The 24,578-nt window shown below is 31.6% G+C and overlaps 1 protein-coding gene across 13 annotated transcripts in view; it reads right to left on the reverse strand.

Moving 5' to 3' along the window:
- Positions 1 to 24,578, reverse strand: part of CSPP1 (centrosome and spindle pole associated protein 1) — a 152,768-nt gene that overhangs the window by 52,538 nt on the left and 75,652 nt on the right. For 5 of the 13 annotated variants that reach the window (XM_081266447.1, XM_081266454.1, XM_081266442.1 and 2 more), the window contains 9 exons: positions 23,924 to 24,017; positions 22,918 to 22,975; positions 22,410 to 22,451; positions 20,864 to 21,072; positions 18,673 to 18,794; positions 17,835 to 17,913; positions 12,394 to 12,523; positions 10,612 to 10,759; positions 399 to 551 (listed from right to left, as the gene is read on the reverse strand). In XM_081266447.1, coding sequence (XP_081122573.1) covers positions 399 to 551; positions 10,612 to 10,759; positions 12,394 to 12,523; positions 17,835 to 17,913; positions 18,673 to 18,794; positions 20,864 to 21,072; positions 22,410 to 22,451; positions 22,918 to 22,975; positions 23,924 to 24,017 — 1,035 coding nt within the window. The remainder of the gene's footprint in view (positions 1 to 398; positions 552 to 10,611; positions 10,760 to 12,393; positions 12,524 to 17,834; positions 17,914 to 18,672; positions 18,795 to 20,863; positions 21,073 to 22,409; positions 22,452 to 22,917; positions 22,976 to 23,923; positions 24,018 to 24,578) is intronic. The other 8 variants (XM_081266444.1, XM_081266443.1, XM_081266445.1 and 5 more) reach the window with 4 other exon arrangements.

Genomic DNA, 24,578 nt, shown 5'->3' on the forward strand with positions numbered 1-24,578 from the left:
AAATTGTGGTATAAAGGTATATTAAGAATTGTAATGCAAATAATAATAATAATGAGCTCATGTAAAAATAATTAGTTTTTTTAAAAAGGAGCAAATTGTAGGTGTAAAAAGTGTTTGATTTTAAAAACTGTCCCCCAATTAGTAAATTTAAAATGTTAACAATAGGTAAAATAGACAAAAAAACATAGTATTAAGAACCAACCTTTCCCTGTTCAACTTTTTTCAAAACTACTTCTTAGTTTTTTCAAAACTTCTTAGAAAAGTATTGTAAATAATATCCTGACTCATATGAACCAACTTTTCAAAATCACAATGAGAATTGTGTCAAAGAATAGAAGAGAAATGTTACTGAACAACTTTAGAAATGTAAAAAAAAAAAATAGAATGTGATTAAAAACCTGAGTTTTTATTTCCAGAATCTTCTATGTTCTCAGCATTTGAAGTGGCTAAATTTTGGTCTAGAGATACAACAGCCCTTTTATCTTCATATGTCCTTGCGTCTGGGTTATGGTAGGCATCTATATTTTGTCTGTGCATCCTATTCAAATCAGCTGAGAGGGAAAAATAAACCATTTATTTCAATAATTTACTGGTAGCTTAATACATTTTCTTAAAATAAGGAATCAGAGAAAAACAGCAATAAGACAAAGCTGGGAGTGATCCAATGATATGTTGTTGCTCTGAAAATAGAAACAAAAATCATCAAAACTTTAACATTTTCAAAGGATAACCCTGTAAATAAACTCAAAATTAGTAGAAAAATTAAGGATACATAAATCTTTTGACATTCCATACAAGCCATATTAACACTGTTATTTCATAACATAGAATTCAATATAGAATAAATGTAGCAACAATTCAAAACACTTCATGGTAAAATTAATTTACCCCAATCCATCAGCTCTTCTAATAAAATGAAAACACATACTCAGGTGGAATGGAGTTTTATATCCTCAAATTTTTTGACAGTCTTCCCTCAAAAGGTGGAGCTCAATTATCTTCTCCTTCAGTGTCATAAAGAGTTAGTAACTCACTTATTTTGTAGGGGGAAAGGGGATAGGGGTATTGGGAGTTGAACCCAGACACACTTTAACACTGGTAAAGCCACATTCCTGACCTTTTTTTAAATTGTGAGACAGGATTTCATTAAGTTGCTAAAGCTGGCCTCAAACTTGTGATTCTCCTGCCTCAGCTTTCTAATTCACTAGGATTACAAGTGTGCACCATCATGCCCAGTGTAAGTCACTTGTTATCACTAGATAATGAAGAAATTACGGTATGTGACTTCTAAGGCTACGCCATAAAAGACATGGTTTCCACCTTGATCGATCTATGGATCACTTGCTCCAAAAAAAAGCCAACTGCTGAATGACACTCAAAAAGCCCTATGGAGAGGTTCATATGGCAAGGAACTAATCATGCCCACTGAGCCATGTGGAAAATGGGTCAAATTATGGACCACTCACAAATTATAGATCCACAAAACTATAGGAGAGTAAATGTTTATTATTTTAAAACACTAAGTTTTGGAGTGGTTTTGCGTATAGTAATAGATCTAATACACACAATAAAGTCTAGAACTGGGCACCAAGAACTGAGTCAAACAACCCCTCAATCTTAGAAACATAACATACCTGAATGTTTATAGATCTCAAAAGTTAAACAAAACAAAAAGTAGTTCTTCTCTCCCCAAATAACTGCAATAGAATTGCAGCAATAAAAATGAACTCAAACCTAAATATGTAAGTATTTATGAGGAAGCACATTATGTTCAATGACGTATTTTGAACATGAATCATAGAATAACAGAATGTGGCAAGTAAGATGTGAATGTTACAAAAAAAAAAAGAATGGGAGCTTAGAATCAGGGAAGTTCATAACATAATATTCAGGGTAGCTTGAACTTAAAAAATGGATAGGAGCTTTAAAGGTAAAGATGACTAGAAAAAAATAACATGGGGCTGGGGTTGTGGCTCAGCAGTAGAGCGCTCGCCTAGCACTTGCAAGGCCCTGAGTTTGATCCTCAGCACCACATACAAACAAAGATGTTGTGTCTGCCGATAAATGAAAAATAAATATTTTTAAAAAATTTAAAAATAAATAAATAAATAAAGATGTGTGTCCAACTAAAAAATAAATATTAAAAAAAAGAATAACAATGGCTAGAAGCTTTAAAGGTAAAAGTGACTGAGAAAGAATAATAAAGAATTACAATAATGTGATAAAATGCTCCAAGAGGGTAAATATGAGGAGCCTTACAGAAACATTAAAGTAGTGAACTTGCCTAGAGTACAACATACATGTAATAGAGTAATGAGAAATAAGCTAGGAAACTGTAGATTAGATGCCTATTCTAGAATGTCCTAAAAGGCACACAGATGGTTCTCAATTTTATTCTATAGATGGTAATGGAGAAACAGTTTTGGTAGTTGTTGAAGCAGTATTAGTAATAATGGCAAGTAACATTAAATATTCACCATTTTTATATACTAAACAATAATTCATATGATATGGGACTGTTATTTTTACCCTAGTATTATATATGGGAAAACTGAACTAAATCAATTTGTTCAAAGATTCACAAAGCCAAGTAAATGGCACATGAATGTAAACTTAGGCAATAAAACTCCAGAGTCCTCAATGATTTCTGAGAATGGAATAAAAATAATTGGTCATATTTTTGATACATGTTATAGCTTGGATATGAAAAACAATAGAGGATGATGAAATAATGAGGAAATGGAAAGAACCCAAGTAAACACAATAAATCTCAATTATGGAAGTAGTACAAATAAATTCTATGAAGAAAATCCAAGAAACACTGAAGAAGCAGAACTCATACATTAGATTTATAAACTGACTAGATACAGGGAGTCAAAAAGATCTCATTCGTGTCTTTTAGTTTGAATACTGTATTATGACACCTTTAACAGGACATGGCAGTAAAAATGAGCTTGACTTGAAAAGTTAAGTTTGTTTTGCATGCTAGGTACAAATAATCCCCCAAATATAAAAGGTACAGAGATGCAAAGACAGGCTGGAACTGAACTTTTAAAAGTGATCAGGGGCAGGGAAGGCTTCAAATCTGTAGAAGGCCCAAGGAGTAACATGGGAGGAAATAGAAGGCATGAGAGGGGAAAGAACAGATAATGGATCATCCTATCTATCAAGGTGCACATGAGGTCAGAGAATAATCTTTAGAAGAGATCATGCTCACAGCTGAGAAGACTCTAAATAGGTTCATGATACACATCCAGCAAATCTTAATTGAACCAAAAATTAGCATCTTAGAGAATGCAAAGGACTTGAAGGACTTTCAGTTCAAAGAGACATGGTCTAAGTAAAAACCATTAAATTGAAAAAAGAACAATTATTTTTGAAAACATAGCATCAGAAAGTGGTTGAAACTACAAACCATTATAGTTTTAACAAAAAGAAAGTGGTAAATGACAACAGTATTTGAATATATTTTATATGATAAAAAAGTAGCATAATGAGCAGAATATCTGTGTGTAATAATACAAGTTAACTAAGCATAACTAAGCATGTTCAGAGATAGAAGGGAAGAATAAGTGGAAAACCTATAAATGTAAGAGAGATGGGACTGGGCCAAATCACAGAGAAAAGATGACTGCAACAAAACTCCAAAGTGCCAAGGACTAGAAAGGGGTAGGTTGGTGAAATCATCACCAAATCCCGAGATCTATTGGAATATGGGAGAATTTTAAAAAGAGAAAGATGATGGGAAAGTCAAGGTCATATGCTACTAGCTGTAGTCCTTGAGATGTTTGGAAATAAAACAAAATAACTTGAAAATAACTCCAATTCACTAGAACAGTATAAGTAATGTCCTATGTAAACGAGAAGTTCATTATAAATAAAATTGCTCACAATATTCTTCTATTTTTTTCTATTATCAGACTGCAGTAGAGCAAATTCACTCGTTCCAGTATAACACCCAGAACTCTGCTGTTAACCTAGTGAATGCTTAGGGAATATAATCTCATTTTGATAGTCACCTATATAAAGTATACATTAAAAGATAAATATTCCATAAGTAAAGAAACACTAATAAACTTCAAAATCAATAACATAATTTACTGTTCATTATACATGGACCTCTGAATTAGAGTACTAGTCAATGTATTTTACATAAAAAAGAATTTCATAGAATATGTAATTATTATTTAAGATTTAAAAATCAGATTTAGCAATCAAGATTAATTCATACTGCTTTTTACTTAAAAAAATAATAATTTGTCCATCTATTGGCCACTCCTCGTCCATTTTTGTGAGGTAATAAAATAAAAGGTTTGAAATCAACAAAAAAGTGAAAGAAAGAAAAAAAGTACTGTGGTCAAGAGTGTAATTTGCCAGCTGCAAACATTGGTCTTAAATAATAATCATTTAAAATAAGATTGTCAGCATTAGAATATCTCTAAACAAACAGAATAGCAAACAAACAAACAAAAAGTCATAGATTCATGTGTGGGAAAACAATTCTACCCCTTGAACAATTTAGTGCTAAACTGTATGATCTTACAGGTAAATTACATATAAATTGTACTTAATTTTTTCATTACTTGTTTTATAATCTTTATATTTGTGGATCTAAATGAACATTTCAAAATTAAAATTAACTCCACAAGATAGATGCTGTTCTTTATACTGTGGTGGAAGTAAGAACTAAAACATTTAAAGAAAATGGCTATAATATGTTATAATATTACTTATAAGCCCCAAAATTTCAGTAATTCATGGCTAGCATTCAAACACCTTTGTAATCAGTTAATTCAGAGAGGCAAGCAAAATTTCTACCTCTGACAACTACTAGTAATAAATAGTTTGAAATTAACCTAATTTAAAGTGTAAACATATATATTATAATAAATTTATAAATTGTATATGTATATAAGCATATATTTTAAAAAAATAAAGATCACAATCTCTAAGAAGAGTTAAATATAACTGGTAGTCCATGAAATAAATCTCACAAATTTAAAATTAGTGATATCACAAAAAGTATATTCTCTAAACAAAAATAGAGAAAAGACTACAAATTGGGGGGGGGGAACCTCTTTGGAATTTTTCTAAACTTCTCTTCCAAATAACTGATTGATCATAGAAAATCACAAAGAAAGTCAGAAAATTAAACTGAGTGAAAATAAGAATGCAATATACCAAAATTTGTGAAGCATGAGTAAAGAAATAAGGAAAAATTTGTAGCATACAGAAATGCATAGAAAATATATAAGGTCTCAAATCATAATCTATGCTCCCACATAAAGAAATCAGAAAAATAAAAGTGAGCATAAAGTAAAATAAAGGAAGAAAACAATAAAGAACAAAAAACAATGAAACAAAAGAATATTAAAGAAAATTGGTAAAAACTGAAGCTGGTTCTATGAAAAGATCAATAAAATTTATACTCCTTTGGCCAGACAGACTAAGGAAAAAAAAAAGGAGAGAGAATATACAAATTAAAAATATGAGGAATGAATGAGGAGTCATCACCATAGAATCTATAGACATTTAAAAAAAAACAGAAAAGTTATAAAAAATTTATTCCAATAAATTTGAAAACTTAGATGAAATGGATGTTTACTGAATTACTCAAATCTTGAAAGCTCACACAACATGAGAATCTTTTTATCTATGAAAGAAACTGAATCTATAGTTTAAAATTGTCCCAAACAGGTAATTCCCATCCTCAGACAGCTTCACTGCATCTTCTATCAACAGAAGAGAAAATACTTGTCAACTCGTATTATGAAACCAGACAACATTATTCAGTGGGAATAAAAACAAATGAATATTTTTTATGAACCTGGAGGCAAAAATCCCTAACAAAATATTAGCAAATAAAATTCTACAAAATGTTAAAAAGACAATATACCATTACCAAACAGGGTTTTTTCCCATGGAAAGCAAAATTAGTTGAATATCACAATGTAAAAATCACATTAAGTAGCCAGTCATGAGACAAGCCTGAGTAACATAGCAAGATGGATGGATAAATATCTATAAATGAATAAATATCAATTCATTTATTGCTGAAAAAACTCAATATACATTCACAAAGAAAACTTTCAGAAAACTAGGAATAAAATGACACGATGTGATTTAGAAAAAAAAAATCTATAAAAGCTTTCAGGTACTTAAACAGTGAAAACCTGAATGCTTGCCACCTACAGTTATGGGGACAAGAAAGAGATGTCTATTCATGGTTTCAAAATATGGTTTGTAATTCCAAACTAGTACAAAACACAAGCAAAAGAAGCAAAAGACAAAAATTATCCTTGCTTACAAGTTGACATGATTATCTCTATAAACAAACAGCAAAAAAAATCTTAAAAAGCCGCAAAAGTGAATTTAGCAGAGACAGAATACAAAAACAATATGTGAAAATGAACCATATTTCTATATACAAGTAACACAAATGGACACTGAAATTTTTAATGTATCACTTAAAATAGCATGAAAACACATGAAATACTACACAATAAAACTAGTGTATGTGTATAAGATCTAATATTAAAAATTCCCTGAAATATTGCTGAAAGAAATTAACTAGAAGTAATAAATGCATAGATATTCTACATTCATGGCTTAAAAGATTCGATATTAAGATGCTGTTGTCCTAAGTTATCTTTAGGATTAGTACAATCCCAAGAAAATCCAACCACATTTGAATGAACTTGAGCAACTAATAGTAAAATATGCAAAGAAGTTGAATTGTCCAAACAATCTTGAAAAAAAAAGAACAAAATTGGAGGAATCATACTTTGCAATTTCAAAACAGAACTGAGCCCAGAAATAAATTATGGTAAATTGGGTGCCAGAAGAATTGGATTTTTTTCTAATTCTTCTTACTTATACATGACAGTAGATAAAATTATACAAGCATAGGTTATTATCTTATTCTAATTATGACCCCATTCTTGTGGGTAGACATGATGATGGGGTTCACTTAGGTGATTTCATATGTATACTTAGGAAAATTGTGTTAGTTTTATTTTACTGTCTTTCCTATTCTTATATCTCCTCCCTTCCTTTCATTCCCCTTTGTCTAATCTACTGAACTTCTCTTCTTCCCCTCCTCTCCTTTATTGTAGGTTTACCTTCCACATATCAGCAAAAACATTTGATCTTTGGTTTGGGGGGACTGGCTTATTTCACTTAGCAGGATATTCTCAAGACACATCCATTCACTGGCAAACGTCATAAAGTCAAACTAAAAAGCTTCTTCACAGCAAAGGAAACATCAAGAGTGTGAAGAGACAGCCCACAGAATGGTAAAAAATCTTTGCCACCTGCACCTCAGAGAAGGCATTAATTTCCAGAATATATAAAGATCTCAAAAATCTTAAATAACAACAAAAATAACCCAGTCAATAAATGGGCAAAGGAACTGAACAGACCCTTCTCAAAAGAAGAAATATATTCATATTTCTATGGCTATAGTTCAATAAATATATGAAAAAATGTTCAACAACTCTAGCAATTAAAGAAATGCAAATTAAAACTACCCTGAGACTCCATCTCACTCCAGTGAGAATGGCAATTATCAAGAATACAAGTAAAACCAAATGTTGGCAAGAATGTGGAAAAAAGGGAATGCTCATACATTGCTGGTGGGACTGCAAATTGGTGCAACTATTCTAGAAAACAGTATGGAGATTCCTCAGAAAACTTGGAATGGAACCACCATTTGACACAGTTATCCCACCACTCAGCATAACCCAAAAGATTTAAAATCAGCACACTACAGTGACAAAGCCACATCAATGTTTACAGCAGCACAATTCACAATAGCTAAGCTACTGTAACCAACCTAGTTGCTCAACAAATAAAGAGGTAAAGAAATTGTGGTGTATATATACACAATGAAATATTACTCAGCCATGAAGCAGAATGAATTTATGACATCTGCCATTAAATAGATGGATCTGGAGACTATTGTGCTAAGTGAAGTAGCCAACCCCAGAAAACCAAAGGTCAAATGTTCTCTCTGATATGTGGATGCTAACCACAACAAGGGGGATGAAGGGAAGAACAGAAGTTCGGTGGATTAGACAAAGGGGAATGAAGGGAAGGCAGGGGGCATGCAAATGGGAAAGATAGTGGAAAGAATCTGACATAACTTTCCTTTGTGTGTGTGTGTGTGTGTGTGTGTGTGTGTGTGTGTGTATGTGTGTGTATATATATATATATACACACACATACACACACACACACACACCACAGTGACTCTCACCATTATGTACATCCACAACACTGCAATCATAATAAGATATATTCCATGTTTGTACAAATTTTAAAAATGAATTCTACTGTCATGTTTAACTAAAAAGAACAACTAAAAAAAAATTTTAAATTTATTTCCAATGTATTTGATAAAAGAGTATACCTCTTCTATTTCATGGCAAAACTGCAATAAGCAAACTAAACATTACTACCAAAAATGAAAATCTCAAAAGAGTTTTATCTATTCCCATTAGGTCAGGCAATTCTAAAACAATACTTTATAATTCAATAACCCGCATTTATCCTACATATTTCTACCAATTAAATGCATATAGAACACCATAATTGTATTATCTGAACTGGAAATAATTTTAGAGTCAGTCTGAAAAGTTCTAAGAAATTAACCTATTTCCAGTGTTTCAGTCATTAAAACACTTCTCCTGTGGCAACTAGTAAATTTTCATCAATTCATAATTTAGACTTCCAATAGCAAAGACTACCTATGTAATTATCAACCCCTTGCCCTCCGCTTGGGCATAAAGAAACTAGACTTCCCAGGTACTAAGCAGTTATGTTAGAATCCACCTATAACTAGTTTTGAACAACAGAATGAAGCCAAAAGTAACATCCCTTCACTTCCAAGTCAGGGCTCAACAAAATCCTCAACTTGCCAGACACAGTGGCCCATCCCTATAATTACTCCAGCAATTCAGGAGGCTAAAGCAGAAGGATCACAAGTTCAGACTAGCCTCAGCAACTTAGTGAGACCCTCAGCAACTTAGCAATAACCTGTCTCAAAACAAAAACAACAACAACAACAACAAAAGGACTAGGGATGTAGCTGATGTATCTCAGTGGTAAAGCACCCCTGGGTTCAATCTCCAACATACAAAAAGTAAAAAATTCTCAACTTGAGCTCACCCATGTTCCCAGTCTGTGCAGCTAGAAGGTAAAACAGAGTGCTGACATAATGGAAAATGTCCAGGTCCCTGAGTCATCTCTTGGAGAAGAACCACTAAACAGCATCAGAATATGACATAACTGAGAAGTAAACTTATACTGCCATAAGCCTTTGAGAATTCAGGATTGTTACAGTACTTTTCATTAACTGCCTTGATTAACACCTTTAAGTAATACCTCTACTTTAAAAGGAAACATTATTGCACTATCCATAAGTACAAAACCAGTATTTTTCTAACAATATATCCAAATAAACATTTAACTATGACAATTTTAAAAAAAAACATTCAGCTATGCATCACCTAAAATCATATCATATATAAAAGAAATTTTTAAAGTAATATAGAGGGCTGGGGTTGTGGCTCAGATGAGAGAGTGCTTGCCTAGCAAGTATGAGGCACTGGGTTTGATTCTTAGCACCACATATAAGTAAATAAATAAAGGTCAACTAAAAAAATTTTTTTAAAGTAATATAGAGTTCCGTCTTCCACAATTGTGAGGAAAGCATTCATGAAATGAAGATAGCAAAGAAATAAATCTTTGGGGGAAAAGAGTTACCTTATTAACTGCGTCTCAACTGTACCTTTTTAAAAAAATTAACAAAGAATAAAAGCTATAATACATAAGGATGCTAATAACTAAATATCTAGCAATCTTCTCATTTTATCACTTACCTATCCCTATAACATATGAAGAACATGAAATCTACATTTTTAACATCTTAATAGGTATTTTTCTAATATCCTTTATTTCTTATTTCTAATCAATTTTCAAAAGCCCATCATCTTACTCCATTTTAAATCTGTTTAATTACAAGCTAGTTAGAAACTACGTTTAATATATATATACCAAGTTGTGAAATGACTTTTTCAAACTGTTCCATTACTAGATCGAAACTTTTCAGAATATATAACTGAAAATAACACCATAATTCTGTAACCTACCAGAAAGTTTCTGAGATCAAGTATTTTTTTAAAGGAACTCTTACATTGAGCAGATATACTCCATATATGAATTAAATATAAGCTCCCTTTCCACAATCCCCAAGTACTTATTTTTAAGATGTCTTACTAGTCTTAAGGAAAAAAGTCATAAAGTTTTATTATTTTTACTACAAAAGAAAATATTCCAAGTTCTAGTTTGGGTAAATACCTACCAACTAACATGAACTTTTCTATACAGTTGGGTTATATTATCAGAGGATGGACAATTTATAATAAAAATAAATTAATAGGATTCTAAATAAGAAAGTCTAAACTCTGCTATATTCATTATCAAAATGCTTCTATCACATTAAGAAAAAAAGAGACCTTGCTTTAAATGCTGAATCCCTATACTTTTCACTCTTTCAAAAGTTAAATATAATTTAGTTTATTTTAAAACAAATCCATGGAAACAGCATACTTATCAGGTTTCCTTTTGCATCCCTGAGAGGAGCACCACCTCCACCTTTCCCCCAAGGATTGTAAATTCTCATTTCAGCTTCCAATTTAGCTTCATATTCTTCTTTTTCTTCACGTTCTTTTCTCCTCCTTTCTTCTCGCTCCCGAATCTTGACAACATAAGATATATTTAAAATAAGTACTGACAAGTATGCTGATACAAGTGGTTAGTAACACCAGCTACACGGCTACAATATATAGCTGCTCTCCTTCCCATCCCAGAAATTAAACCCACATGAAACTTAACCAACTCCTCCCTTTCTCCCCTACTTCTATCCTGATCATTTCTTTCCCAATCTCACCAGTGTCATGGGACCATTAGGATCTCCTTTCTTTCCTTTTCTATATACCTTTTCATTGGAAGCATCTGGCCACAAAGTCTAATCTCTACCTCATCAAACCTACTCTTTCTAGGTAAAAGTCTATTCCCAGAATTCAGAGAGGTTGAAGGTTCAAAGTAAGTACAGATTTATAAAACACACAAAACAAATACATTCTTTTAATCACCAAGTATAAATACAAGATTGTTCTCTAGAGACATATGGATAGGCAATGAACAACAATCTACATTTTGGAAAGTCATTTTTAAACTCAAAACCATATGGTAAATCTAGGCACTCTTTCATTGTAGCAGAGGTAAAGAAGTCATCACATACATGCCAGACTTCTAGAGTTGGTAAATATAGGTTTGTCAGTGGTAATATGATCATTCAAAATTGTCTTCTATTTGTAGAATCCTAACATACAAAAAGTAATGGTGCTTATACTATAACTTTAAAAAAAAAAACTAACTTTTCAGAGGTTCCCCATGTAAAAGTTAAATAGAAGTATTTTAAGATATCCCAAGTAGAACTTTATAGAAAAATTACCTTAGTTTAGCTAGATATATAGAGATCCTCACAGATCTCTAAGAAGAGTCCTAGGGCTCTCCCAGATATAAAAGAATTGAAAAACAACAATAAAAACCTCTATACATTAGATAGTTACTCTTAAATAAACTCTCTTCAAGCATTACAAACCATAATCAAATCTATTATTTCCTCTCCCTAAACATATTCTACTACTTGCATCCTCTTTCTTGATTTACAATCTCATTATTCTCCTAAATTATAACACTCAACACTCAGAATCGTCTTCAAGCCCTCTGTTCTTTCTCATTCACTATATCTAAGTCCTCTCAATGAAACCTCAGAACTGTCTCTTGGATGTCCTTCTGCTTCTCCATCTGGCTCAGGGCCTCATCACCTCCTGACTGGACTACTTTAATAGTTCACTGGATTTCTTTGCCACATCTCTTTGCCAATTGTTCACATCACAAGTTATCTTCCTAAAAGTCAGATTTGTTTACATCAACTAATCCTTTCACTTTTCTCAGATTAAAATTTCCTTCTTTTGACTGTCCATAACAAGAAGAACCTGAGAGCTCTTTATTACCTAATCCTTCACAATCCAGCACAATCTAACTCTTCCCCCAAAACAATTTAATTCTCCTATATGCCAGAAATGTCTAACTTTTTCACCATACAAATGCAGCTCAACCATTAACTACCATGTGAAGCCTTCCCAGTAACCCCAGGTGATTACTCTCCCTATTCTATGCTTTCCACAGCATTTCAGTATATCTACTTCAAAACTTATTACATTGAATTATAACTATTTTTTCCCTGCCTTGCCATACTCTGAGTTCTAAGGGACTATTGTGTTAACAAAAAAGATGTCTGACACAAAATGAATAAGTAAATACCTGCTGCTGCAAAGCTTCTTGATAAGACTGAAGTGATTGTTTAGAAGGCTTTGGTTTATCTTCAAAGACCAATCCTGAATTTACTGTTCGATCATTTGTAATTTTCAGTTCATTCTGTCCAACTGTATTGCTGCATCAAATAAACAATTAATTTGAATTCACCTATCATTCAAGAATAAGAAAATCCAAGAAGAAAATGCAACAGACCTTTGAAACAGATCAGCATGTAAAAACATCTTAAAATAGAGGGCATTTCTCTGTAGGTCATTTCTCTATAGTAACCTCTTCATAAACTCTTCCCTCCTGTCTCTGTTTTGACAAACCATGAAACTTTCAAATACCTGATCTATTTATTGACCTAGGTGATTGTTACTTGGAAGTGAAAACACTTTGAGATAATTCATCAAGAAGTTACACAGAATTTAGGTACTTTTCTGAATATATAAAAATAAATACACAAAGGAAATCCCTCAAGTAACACCATAACAAATAATGGTTTACTTAGTAAAATATTTACTTATTAAAAATTACTTTCTATCCATTTCAAAAATAAAACAATATAATGTGAAAAGTTAGACTTTTCCAAATAGAATGGGTTTAAGGATGTATGTAGTCAGATTAAGGTTCAGGAAGAAAGGAAGAAATGGTAGGGGTATTAATTATATATACAGATCAATAATTTTTAGCAAATTTACAGAGTTGTGCCATCATCACCACAATCTAGTTTTAGAACTTTTCCATAATCCACAAAATATCCCTTAAATCCATCTCAACCAATCCCCACCCCTCACTCCCTCCAATCACTAAGTAGCCTGATTGCTGTCTACAGATTTTCTCTGTCTGAACATTTTAAGGAACCACACAATATGTATGGATTCCTTCAATGATCATATTTTTGAGGTTACTCTGTTATATCAGTAGTTTGATCCTTTCTATTGCTAAATAGTATTTTCACTGCCTGGATATAAAATATTTTCTTTATCCATATTCACAAGTTGATGGACATACAAACTGTTTCTACTTTTTGATTTTATAAATAACGCTATGAAAATTCAAAACAAGTCTTTGTAGGTATGTTTTACTTATCTTGATTGTATGCACAGGAGTAGAATACAGTAACTTTTTATTTAAGAAACCGCCATGTCCTACAACTATTTTTATATATTAATTTTATATTCAGTAATTCTACTAAAACTCTTATTAATTCTAATATTTTATCTGCATATGCTTTTATAAATAGTACTATTTTTCTCTCTTCTTTTCTCATCCATGTATCTATGTCCTTTCTTTCTCTATAAATCTGCTCCACATACAATTAGGCTATGAAAAAAAGCGGTGTTAGAACAATCTCAAAAATAATGTTTTAAATGTATCATCATTAAAATAATTATATAGATTTTTCATATTTATACTTTCATGAGTTATGTATTTAATAGTGATTAAACTAGGAACACTAAATTGTATTAATACCTATTCTGTACCAATTGATAATATCACATAGCTTCCTTTTTTTATTAATGTACTGTAGTAATTAATTTTATAATATTGACTATATCTAACACCAATTAGTATGTCAGACACTGTTCTAGACACTTTACATATTTAATTCATTCAATACTCATTAATGCCCCTATATATTTGCAAAAAGGCAATGTGAACAATTCGGAGAAGCAAAAAACTGACCAATAAAAGTAAAGAAAAAAAATGTGGGAAATGGTATGTTTTTAGAGTCACTAAAAGCTCCAACATATTTCTGGGAAACTAGAAAGCCACATTCAGTGCATCTGGTCAGTGCTCAGAAAGACTCCAAGAATAATATCTCACCTCTGGCTGGCACTGAGGTTCTCTACATACAGGAAGTAAAAGCTAAAGCAAAGGTATAAACTGCCTGCATACTGAAGGCTTGTCTCAATACACACACAGAACCCCTTGGCAAAGGCTGAGAGACTTATTGGTTCAAGACCTTTACAGAAATCTCAGTCCAACCACGAGCTTACCTATTAAGCTAACCTAAAAGGGGCTTCAGTGATTAACTAGCCACAAGAGGTACTTTAAAAATAGCCAGGAAAACAAAAAACAATAAACAGTAATAAAAATTAGGCATGTGGAAGAAAGAGCTTCTAAATGTATGGTTTTCAACAAACAAATTACAAAACTTGCAAAAAAAAAAAAAAAGGAAGTATGGGCCACTTGCTGGAGGAAAAATAGTCAATACAAAGCCTGAAAAATCCTACACTTTAGATTTACTCAACATAGTTTTTAAATAGCTGCTAGAAATACATCAAAAGAATTAAAACATAATAGAAATGATAGAGTTAAAAAGGATAAAAATTTCAGATAGAGCAAAGGAGTGGGAGGGAAAGGAAGGGAGCATGGAGGTAAAAAAGACAGTGGAATGTGACGGTCATCATTACCCTAAGTACATGTATGAACACACGAATGGTGTGAATATACTTTGTATACAACCAGAGATATGAAAAATTATGCTTTATGTGTGTAATATGAATTGTAATGCATTCTGCTATCATATATATAACAAATTAGAATTTTTTAAAAATCAGGAAAAAAAGTATAACAACTGATAATTTTTAAAAAGTCTAGAGGAACTCAACAGATCTGAACAGGCAGAAGAAACAATCAGGTCAACTGAGTTTTTCTAGTCTAAAATACAAAGAAAAAGACTGAAGAAAATGAGCAGAGGGCTGAGGATATAGCTCAGTTGGAAGAGTGCTTGCCTTGCATGCACAAGGCACCGAGTTCAATCCTCAGCACCACAAAAAAAAAAAAAGAGCAAAGCCTTAGAAAACTTGTAGAACACACCATCAAGTGAACCAATATATGTGTAACAGGAGTCTCAGAAAGTAAAGAAACAGAGAAAAGGACATAAAGAATATTTGAAGACATACACAAAATAAAAAGAATACTTGAAAAATAATGGTCAAAAATTTAATGAAAAATATTTACACATCCATTAAGCTCATCAAACTCCAAGTAAGAAAAACTCAGAGATTCACAACTACATATATCAAAAACTGCTAGAAGATAAAAACAAAGAGAAAATCTTGAAAACAGCAAGAGAATAAACAACTGCTCATCATATACAAGGAATTCTCAGTGAGATTAACAGTTCATCAAAAACCACAATGGACTGAAGATGGGGGAATGATAAATTCAAAGAGCTAAAACAAAAGTGTTAACCAATATAATTCTATATCCACCAAAACTACCTTTCAAAAATGAAAAACTAAGATACTAATAAATCAAAACTTAAATTATTCCCAACATACCTGTTCCATAAGAAATATTAAATATTAAAAGAGCCCTTCAGGTAAAATCAAAGAACATATGACAGTAACCAAGAAAACACAAAATAAGAGCAACAGTAAAGGTAATTACATATACAACCAAAAGATATTACAAATGTACTAATGCTCTAACTCTTTGATTTAAAAGGCAACTGGATAAAGCAAAAATTTCCAAACTATGTTGATGAGATTAAATATACTAAGATGTAATCTGATAATAATAGTACCAAGTAGAGGGAAAGGAATGGTATTATATTGAAGAAAAAGTTTGTATATTAACTTGGGATTAATCCAAACTCAATTATTCTAAATTAAGATATTAATTTTAATCTGAGCAAAGCCACAAAAACATAGAATTATACTAAAAGAAACAAGATATAATGCTATTAAATTTTTAAAACAAAAAGTCCCTTAATTAGGGGCTATTAATAATGATTCCTCCCTTAGGAATAGAAAAACAAAATTTACATAAAACATATAGGAAAAAAATAGTAAAATGAAAGATAAAAATTCTACCTTAACAAGAATTACACTAAATGTAAACACTAGCCAGTGCTAGAAGAATGGGTAAAATAAATTTTAAGAAATAAATAAAAACAAAACTACAGCTGTCATTTTGTCTACACAAAGAAATCTTTTGGAGTCAAATAAATTGAGGGCAAATTTGGAAAATGTTGTTCAAGGATACAGACAGACATTTATACCAAGGAAACAGAATAGAAAGCCCAGAAATAAACTCTTATATGGCCAAATAAGGGAAAAGATGTTCAATATCACTAAATCATTAGGGAAATGCAAATCAAAACTACAATGAAATACCACCCCAAACATTAGGATGACTAATATTAAAAAAAAAAAAAAAAACCAGAAAATAGCAAGTTGACAAGTATGTGGAGAAACTGGAACCCCTATATCCTGGTGGTAAGAACAGAAAATAGTATAGCTAATGTGAAAAACAGTACAGTCGTTCCTTAAAAAAGAAAAAATTCAGGAGGTTGGGGACTCAGGGCCTTGTGCAAGCTAAGTAAGGACTCTACCAGTAAGTCACAGCCTCCAGTTGCCTTAAAAATGATTTTTAAAGAATTACAGCCAGGTTCAGTGATACATGCCTGTAATCCCAGTGACTTCGGAGACTGAGGCAGGAGGACAGCAAGTTAAAAGCCTGCCTCTGCAACTTAGCAAGGCCCTAAGCAACTAAGTGAGACCTTGTCTAAAAGTAAAAAATAAAAAAGGGCTGGGGATGTGACTCAGTGGAAAAGCACCCCTGGGTTCAATTCCTGACACCAAAAAAAATAAATAAAAAATAATGAACATGATCCAGCAATTTCATTTCTGTATATATGCCAAAAGAACTGAAAATAGTGTCTCAAGGAAATATCTGTACACTCATGCTACTAAGCAGCATTTTTTGAAACAGCTACAATTTGGAAGCAACCCATATATCTATGAATGGATGAATAAACAATATTTATGGTATATAACATGAACTATTATTCATCTTTTTAAAAATTTATGTTTTAGTTATAGATGGACACAATATCTTTATTTATTTTTATGTGGTGCTGAGGATCAAACCCAGTGCGCACATGTGTGAGGCAAGCACTCTACCACTGAGCTATAGCCCCAGCCCCTATTATTCAGCTTTCAAGTAAGGAAATTCTGATGTGCCATAACAGATGAAAATTAAGAACATATGTTAAGTGAAAAAAAAATCAAAAGAAGAAAAATACTGTATGATTCTACTCACATAAGGTATTTACAATTATCAAAAATGATAGAAAATAGAATGGTGACTTTTTTTTTAATCATTGGGGTATAATTTCTCATTTTTCTGATTCTACAGATTGCAGAATCACACTGGTCATAGAGTCACCTATATAGAATGGTGACTTATGACGAAAGAAGATTATAAGGGAAGGAGACACGGGGATTATACCATTATTGTTCAATGGATATGTCATTTCAGTTGACAAGTTAAAAAGAGTTCTGGAGATAGTTGCATAACATTATGAATGTATTAAATACCCCTGGAAAAGGTCTGCTTAAAAATGGTTAAGATGTAAAATTTTGTGTTATATTTTAACCCATAAAAATAGTAGGGGAAAAAAGGAATTTTTCTTTTAACTAATGACTCACATAATAGGTTGTGCTAGTTGTTGGGTGATAGGAGTCCTAACGTAAGCTGCGGGCTGTACTCCCATCATTCCTGAACCATCTGAAAAGAAAAAAGAAGAAAAAAAAAAAAAACACATTTATTTCAGAGTACCCTTTTAATAACACTTTATCCCTAAAGGAAAAAGCACATGATGAAATACTTGCTGAGTAAAAGCATCAATATGTTCTTCTAGATTAGGACTTGGTAAAGACCACCACCAGAAAACACAAAATAATTATTTCTTAAATCTAGATGAAAAGGAAATAACTAACAAATATCACTAGGTTATTAAGTGAGTATTGCTATTGGTTCAATTTGATTTGTCCCCTCATGCAGGAGTTTAATCCTTTAAAAGAAATGAGAAAGTGAAAACTTAATTTGACTGTGGTGTTTTTACAGTGAGACTTTTAAAAATTAGATTAGCTTAGGTTATTAGGGTGGAGCCCCCATGATTAAACCTGATGGTTTTGTAAGGAAAGACTACATGGGCAGAGATCCATGTATACTCCTGCCACAATGGCACCTGGCAGAAGAAGAGGGACCTCACAAGAGCCTGTACATACTGTTTGAATTTTTGGCCTCCAAAACTATGAGCCAAAATAAATCTCTATCTTTTATAAAGTAGCCTGCTCCGGGTTCTTCATTATAATAACAAAAATGGACTGATACAGATGTTTACTTTATTAAGTTATTCAATATATAATACTTGAATTTAGAAAAGCTGTGGGGTTTTTTTCATTTATATATTTTTCCCTGCATAAAAATCAATTCCTCTTATGAAACCACTGGAAAAAGATATTTACCCTAGAGATCACTTACAATAAGCAAGATTGGGATCCAAAGTGTTTCTGGCACCATAAAAATAGTATGCATCATCATAAGGAGTTCGATAGTTGGTAACTAGAGGTGGAAGTATGGGAGGTGGAGGTAGAGGTGCAACCCTGTATCAAACGAAAAATGGAAAATTCTTCTCATATTTTACTGCAAACATTTAATCAAGATATTATTCTTTTGCAAAAGCATTACTGGAATCCCAATCACTAGTTTAGAAAAAGCCACAATCTTGCTCTAATTCGTCAAAAATTATGATTAAAAAGCAAATCAAATAGCATAAAATTTCACAATCTCAAGTACAACACTTATACAAGAAAAAACAAGCTAATATTCAATAATTTAGTACCCAATAATCATTATGTGCCAACATCAAATAAAAAGAGATACAATCTTTTTCTCTCAGAAATAATTCTGAAAAAAAAAAAAAACAATTACAATCAAGTATAGGATATGAAATAAAACAAGTAAACACAAAGTGCTATAGGAATTCAAAGTAGGAACATTTAAACCTCAAGGGAAAAGAGGAAGAAAGCATGGAAAATTTCCATGTTGTTACAGTGAACTACACACACAAAAGAGGAAGGACAGTCCAGGAAGAAAGGGAAACAAGATACAAAACTATATATTACAAATAATTCCATATGGAGAAAGGGGCATTTTTTTTTAACTTATAAAACGTTCTTTCACAGGAAGTAAACCTAAATGGGAAATAAAAATTACTTAAATATCAACAGTAAAAGTCTTGATGTAATCTTTAGTATTCCATAAACTTAAAACTTCTGAAAAATCTCAACCTCAGCATTTTATTACTAACTAGAAAATAGCTCTGTATTTCCACCCATGCAGTATTTTCTAATACTAAAAATGGCAAAGGGAACTCCTATAAGATAACAGAAAAAGAAAAGGAGCAATCTGAAATATTTTCAGTTTTTAGTTTATCTTAACAGATTCTCCCTTTTTATTATGTACTCCAAAATGATTCTGAAGAGTTAAGAATGCATTAAATTTTCTTCAGTAGTAAATATTTCTCATATTTACTAGTCACTCCATGTGTCGACCTTCACTATCCTCACAACAGATACTTCAACAAAGAAACTAAATAACAATTATGAAAATGAGCTGTTATCACCAACTCCTAAATTTTATGACTTATGTAATATTTAGTCCTCACAACTCTGTAACTGTAGATAAGAAAAATATTATTATTCCACTTTTACAAATTAAATTTTGACGTTCAACAAAGATGCAGTCTTTCTAAATTCCAGACATGAAGTGAAGCATTATGATCCCTAATCTAATGCTAAAACCACAATGCTCTGTCCTTTAAATTCCCTCCCTGTCTTTTGAGTACAGAAGCCATTAGAGAAAATGAAGCACTTGATAAATACAGTAAACACAGCCCTATGATTTGTTAGTGACAAATAAAAGACCAAGTCCTACTCAAAGAAGGAAGGACAGCCCAGAAATATCAATGCTTTAAAAGTTTTAAAACAAAAACCTATAGATTTAAATACATTATGCAAATGTAAAGCATGTTAACATTAACATCAGTAGTAAACAAAAAATAAGATTGAGTCCTACAAAAAGGAAGTATAAACCAGAAAACAGCAGTGTTAATAGAATATAGTCTAGTACAGCATGATGCCTTTTATAGAAATCAAATTTTTACTCCAATACCTAAATAACAGTTTTTATAATCTCCACACTTTTATTCCAGACATTTGGGTTGCATAGCCTCAGAATAATCAGAGAAAGAACTGAAGGAAAAAGAAGCTAAAATAAAATCATATATACAAAAGAGCCATATTAGAAACTTTTCCTGCATAAGTTGAAGGAAGACTTCAATGTTTGCCAAATGGAAATAATAAAATTGAGGATAATGCATACTTTCTTTATAATAAAAGGTATTAAAAATATGACCCAAACCTAAATTTTACTTAGCAATTCATTCTACAAATATAAATCATCATTAAACAACAAAAAAAAGATTTCCTTTGTTTTTATAATAGTTTTAGACCAATAACAAAAATCAATTTCAAGAGAAATTATTTGGCAAAGCTATTAATGATACAAAATCTCTGAAGGATAATGTCATCTGCTTCAGCATATCCTTCTAAACATAATATACAACAATACCATACCTAATTTCAAAACACAAAACATTTTAAACAAGCACCTGGGAGGCACCATTTCACCAAGAGTACTGTTGAGTTCATTGTGCAAATCTTCATTCTGAGAAGGGACGGAGTAAACTGAAGGAATGGGTTGGGCAGACGGGGCAGATAAAGGAGGGAGAGGTGTCTGGAAAGCTACTCTGGGTCTTTCAGGTGGAATCATCTCTTCACGGTGTCTTGGTGCCGTACTAAAGTGCTTTAGCCTATCAGGCTAAAATAAAGAAAGAAAAATCTATTTGTTAACATAGAATCATAAATTTAGAGGCGAAAGTAACTTCAAAAGACCCTTTATCCCCATAGTCATTTAAGACAGTCACAGAATAACAGAATTTTACAACTATAAAATATTTAAAGATCTAATTCTTATTTTACAAATGAGTAACTGAGGCTCCCAGGGAATAAATCATATAAGGTCTTGATGTTAAATATTCAGGCAACAACGAAAGCCAAATACCAATTTTAAATACTCTATCTATTATAGCATAATTCTATGCTACTTCTCTATCTAATAGCAAAGTACTCTGTAGAACAAGATCAGCGAACACTTTCTATAAAGGGCCAGACAGTAAAGATATTAGGCTTTGCAGGCCATGTAGTCACTTCAGAACTACCAAACTCAGCCTAGAAATGAAGGAGGCTGTGCTGCAATAAAACGTTATTTACAAACGCAAGCAAAAGCAAGATTTGGGTACAGACCACAGTTTGTTAATTCCTACTCTAGCACTACATTTATTATTATTTGATTATTTGACTTATTATAATTTGATTTGAACATTAAATATAAACCCAAAAATAATGTTCAATTACTGTTTCAATTACTGTTACTAACATTTATTCTCATAAATCAACTTGACACTCTTTAGGAGTTTCAAACCAAGATAAATAACATCTGTCACACAATCTAAAATTTAACACACCAATCTCTCAAATTAAAAAGCTCTAGTTTATAAAAGGAATGCAAAAGCTACTTCAGAAGTATATATTGATGGAAGAAAATATATTTAGCTTTGGAATTTTTCTTCTTTTTCTCTGCCATGGTATTCTTCTCACGTTAATCTACAAACCTTATTCTGTGAACAGTCAGAAGCACATAGTGGGAGATACTTTTACAGTATTAAACTTTCATCTGCTGGGGTTTGAGTACTGGGCTTATTACTTAAGCACATACTCTACCACTGAGCTATATTTCTAGTTATAGTGTTAAACTTTTAAAAAACAGATAAATAACCTAAAGGATATATATTTAGTGAAAGTCAATCAGAAACTGCCTATACTTGAATAATAATTAGAATAATTATAAGGATTTGCTGTATCCCTTTTAAAGAATTAACTTTTTAATGAAATTAAAGGTAATAACCATCATTTAAAGATGAAACAAACATTTCCCTTAATAAACTACATATATATATACATATATATATACATATACATACATATATATGTATACATACATGTATATATACATACACACACACACACACACATACACACACTAAATACATTCAACTACCAAAAAAGTACATTGTGGTAAGAGCAATAAATTGTTACCTCCTCCTTACTTAACTGCAATGATGTGAGTAATTCATTCCACTTAATGATGAGAATTGCAAAATTAAAGTAAAAATAAGATTATTATCTCTCTAGTTTTACATTAAATAACAATTACTAAAATGCTTAGAGACTAGAATTAAAGCTTTCAGTTTCTTTGGAAATCACTCTCATATAAGAAAAGCAAGTAGCTAAAACATATCCAAGAAAAATATTCACATGATTTTAAGTTACACCGAGATAACTTGCCTTTTGAATAGTACATATGACAACGTAAAGAACTAATTAAAAACAAATTAAAAATGATGCACAAATAAAAAGAAAAAATTTTCATAGGAAAATAAAAAATAAGAGTTAAGATTTATATTTCATAAGGACTGAATTAATTTCTGTTTAAACTGATCTAATCTTAGAGTTCCCCAATATTCTCTATCCCTACCTACCACTGATTTCAAAAGGCTTATTTGAATTAAAAATTGAAATATTAGAAGATGCCAGGAACGCTTACCAATTTCTCAGGGTCTTGTACTCCAGAAGCTGCAACTCTGAGTTCTAAATCTTTTTCTCTAAACAAAATTAAAGTTTTGTATATTAAAAAGTTATTATAAACACTATCTAAATTATAACCATTATGGAAACAAAAGTCTTCGAATATAATTACTTTAACAATGAAGTCTTAAATAATACCAAAAAAATCAAATTTTCTGACCTGGTGCAAAGTAAAATGGGATTTACATGTAACTGAAAGAATAAGTATTCAAAACCAGTGGGTTTTGAAGATAATTCAAAGATAATTCACACCAAGTGAAATACAAAAGTAAAATTAATCTTTATGAAACTAAACAACTATTTTTAGGGCACATATGTATTTTCAGTTTCTAAAAAGAAGGATAAAATTTACAACCAAACTTTCTAATACGAATTTTTAAGAAATCAATATTAAAGATGGCCAGCATCAGATAGCAGATATTAGCTTCCTCTTAAGGTTCCAGGGTACTACACGATGATAGGTCTCAAATTCTCTAGTATCCAAATGTCCTGTTTCATATCTACTATTTTGCAGATATTTGTACAAGAAAACAAACACTGAGACTTGTATACAATATAAATACCTGTAGTTCATCATATGTTTATATTTGTACTGCATATGGGGGTGTGCTTACCATATCAAAATGAAAAAAGGTCGAATACTTTTGTATCTGTTTACTATGTAAAAGATAATGCAACGGGCATACAGATAATGTTAAACACTACTCAAACACAAAAACAGCAAATTAAGGAAGGAAATGAAAAGGCTTTTATAGTATACATACAGTCTCATGCATCTATAACAAAGTCTACTCATAGTATTTGTTTCATTTTCCTTACTGATTTACAATCAAATGATTAAATTACAAGTGATTTACAAATGAAAATCATATTAGAAAAAAACAGCTCCTTAGTTTACCATCATGTCATTTTATGAAAGTCTTTTAAACTCAAAACACCTGTGTTAAATGCAAACCTTTCATTACCGTCTCTTGTTCTTCTGTTGCTCAGCCATTTGTTCCAATAGTTCTTGTCTATATTTTTCTTTCCTCCTCTGAATAACTTCCCGATCTTCACCTCCTAGACAGTGGTAAGAAAAAATGCAGTCTTACAACTCAAGTAGCATACAACTCAAACTCAGTTTAAAAAAAAAAAAAAACTTCATTTGAAATTATATCAAAGAGTAATTACTAAATATTCAAGTACTGAAAAATAATCACATGTGTCAGTACCTCTTCAATTAACTTCATAATTTATGAGATGCTACCATGTGTCAAACATAAATACATTAGTATTCTAAGCCTCTACCTTTAGTCAAAAATCTTCCTAAATAACAGAATATTCTAATCCCCATCCCCATTTTTCTAATAATGTAGTTAATAACTCCATAAGCCTCTTAAATTTAACAAATATCCATTCAAAATGGACCTCTCAAAATGAAGTTCCCCTCTTTGTTTTCTGTTAATGGCCCAAATAAGCAGCTCTAACACCTTGCTATAACTTTGCTCATCCTCTCTTATTCAACACATGAGGCCCTTCCTTTCTATTCAAAAGGCCATTAACCTTGGAAAGGACTTGCAGCAATAACTCTCCCAAATTCCCTTCTCTGTACTCCAATACATGGAAGCACACTTACATAAG

The sequence above is a fragment of the Spermophilus citellus genome (assembly GCF_964194105.1).
Source record: "Spermophilus citellus genome assembly, chromosome: 14".
Lineage (NCBI taxonomy): Eukaryota > Metazoa > Chordata > Mammalia > Rodentia > Sciuridae > Spermophilus > Spermophilus citellus.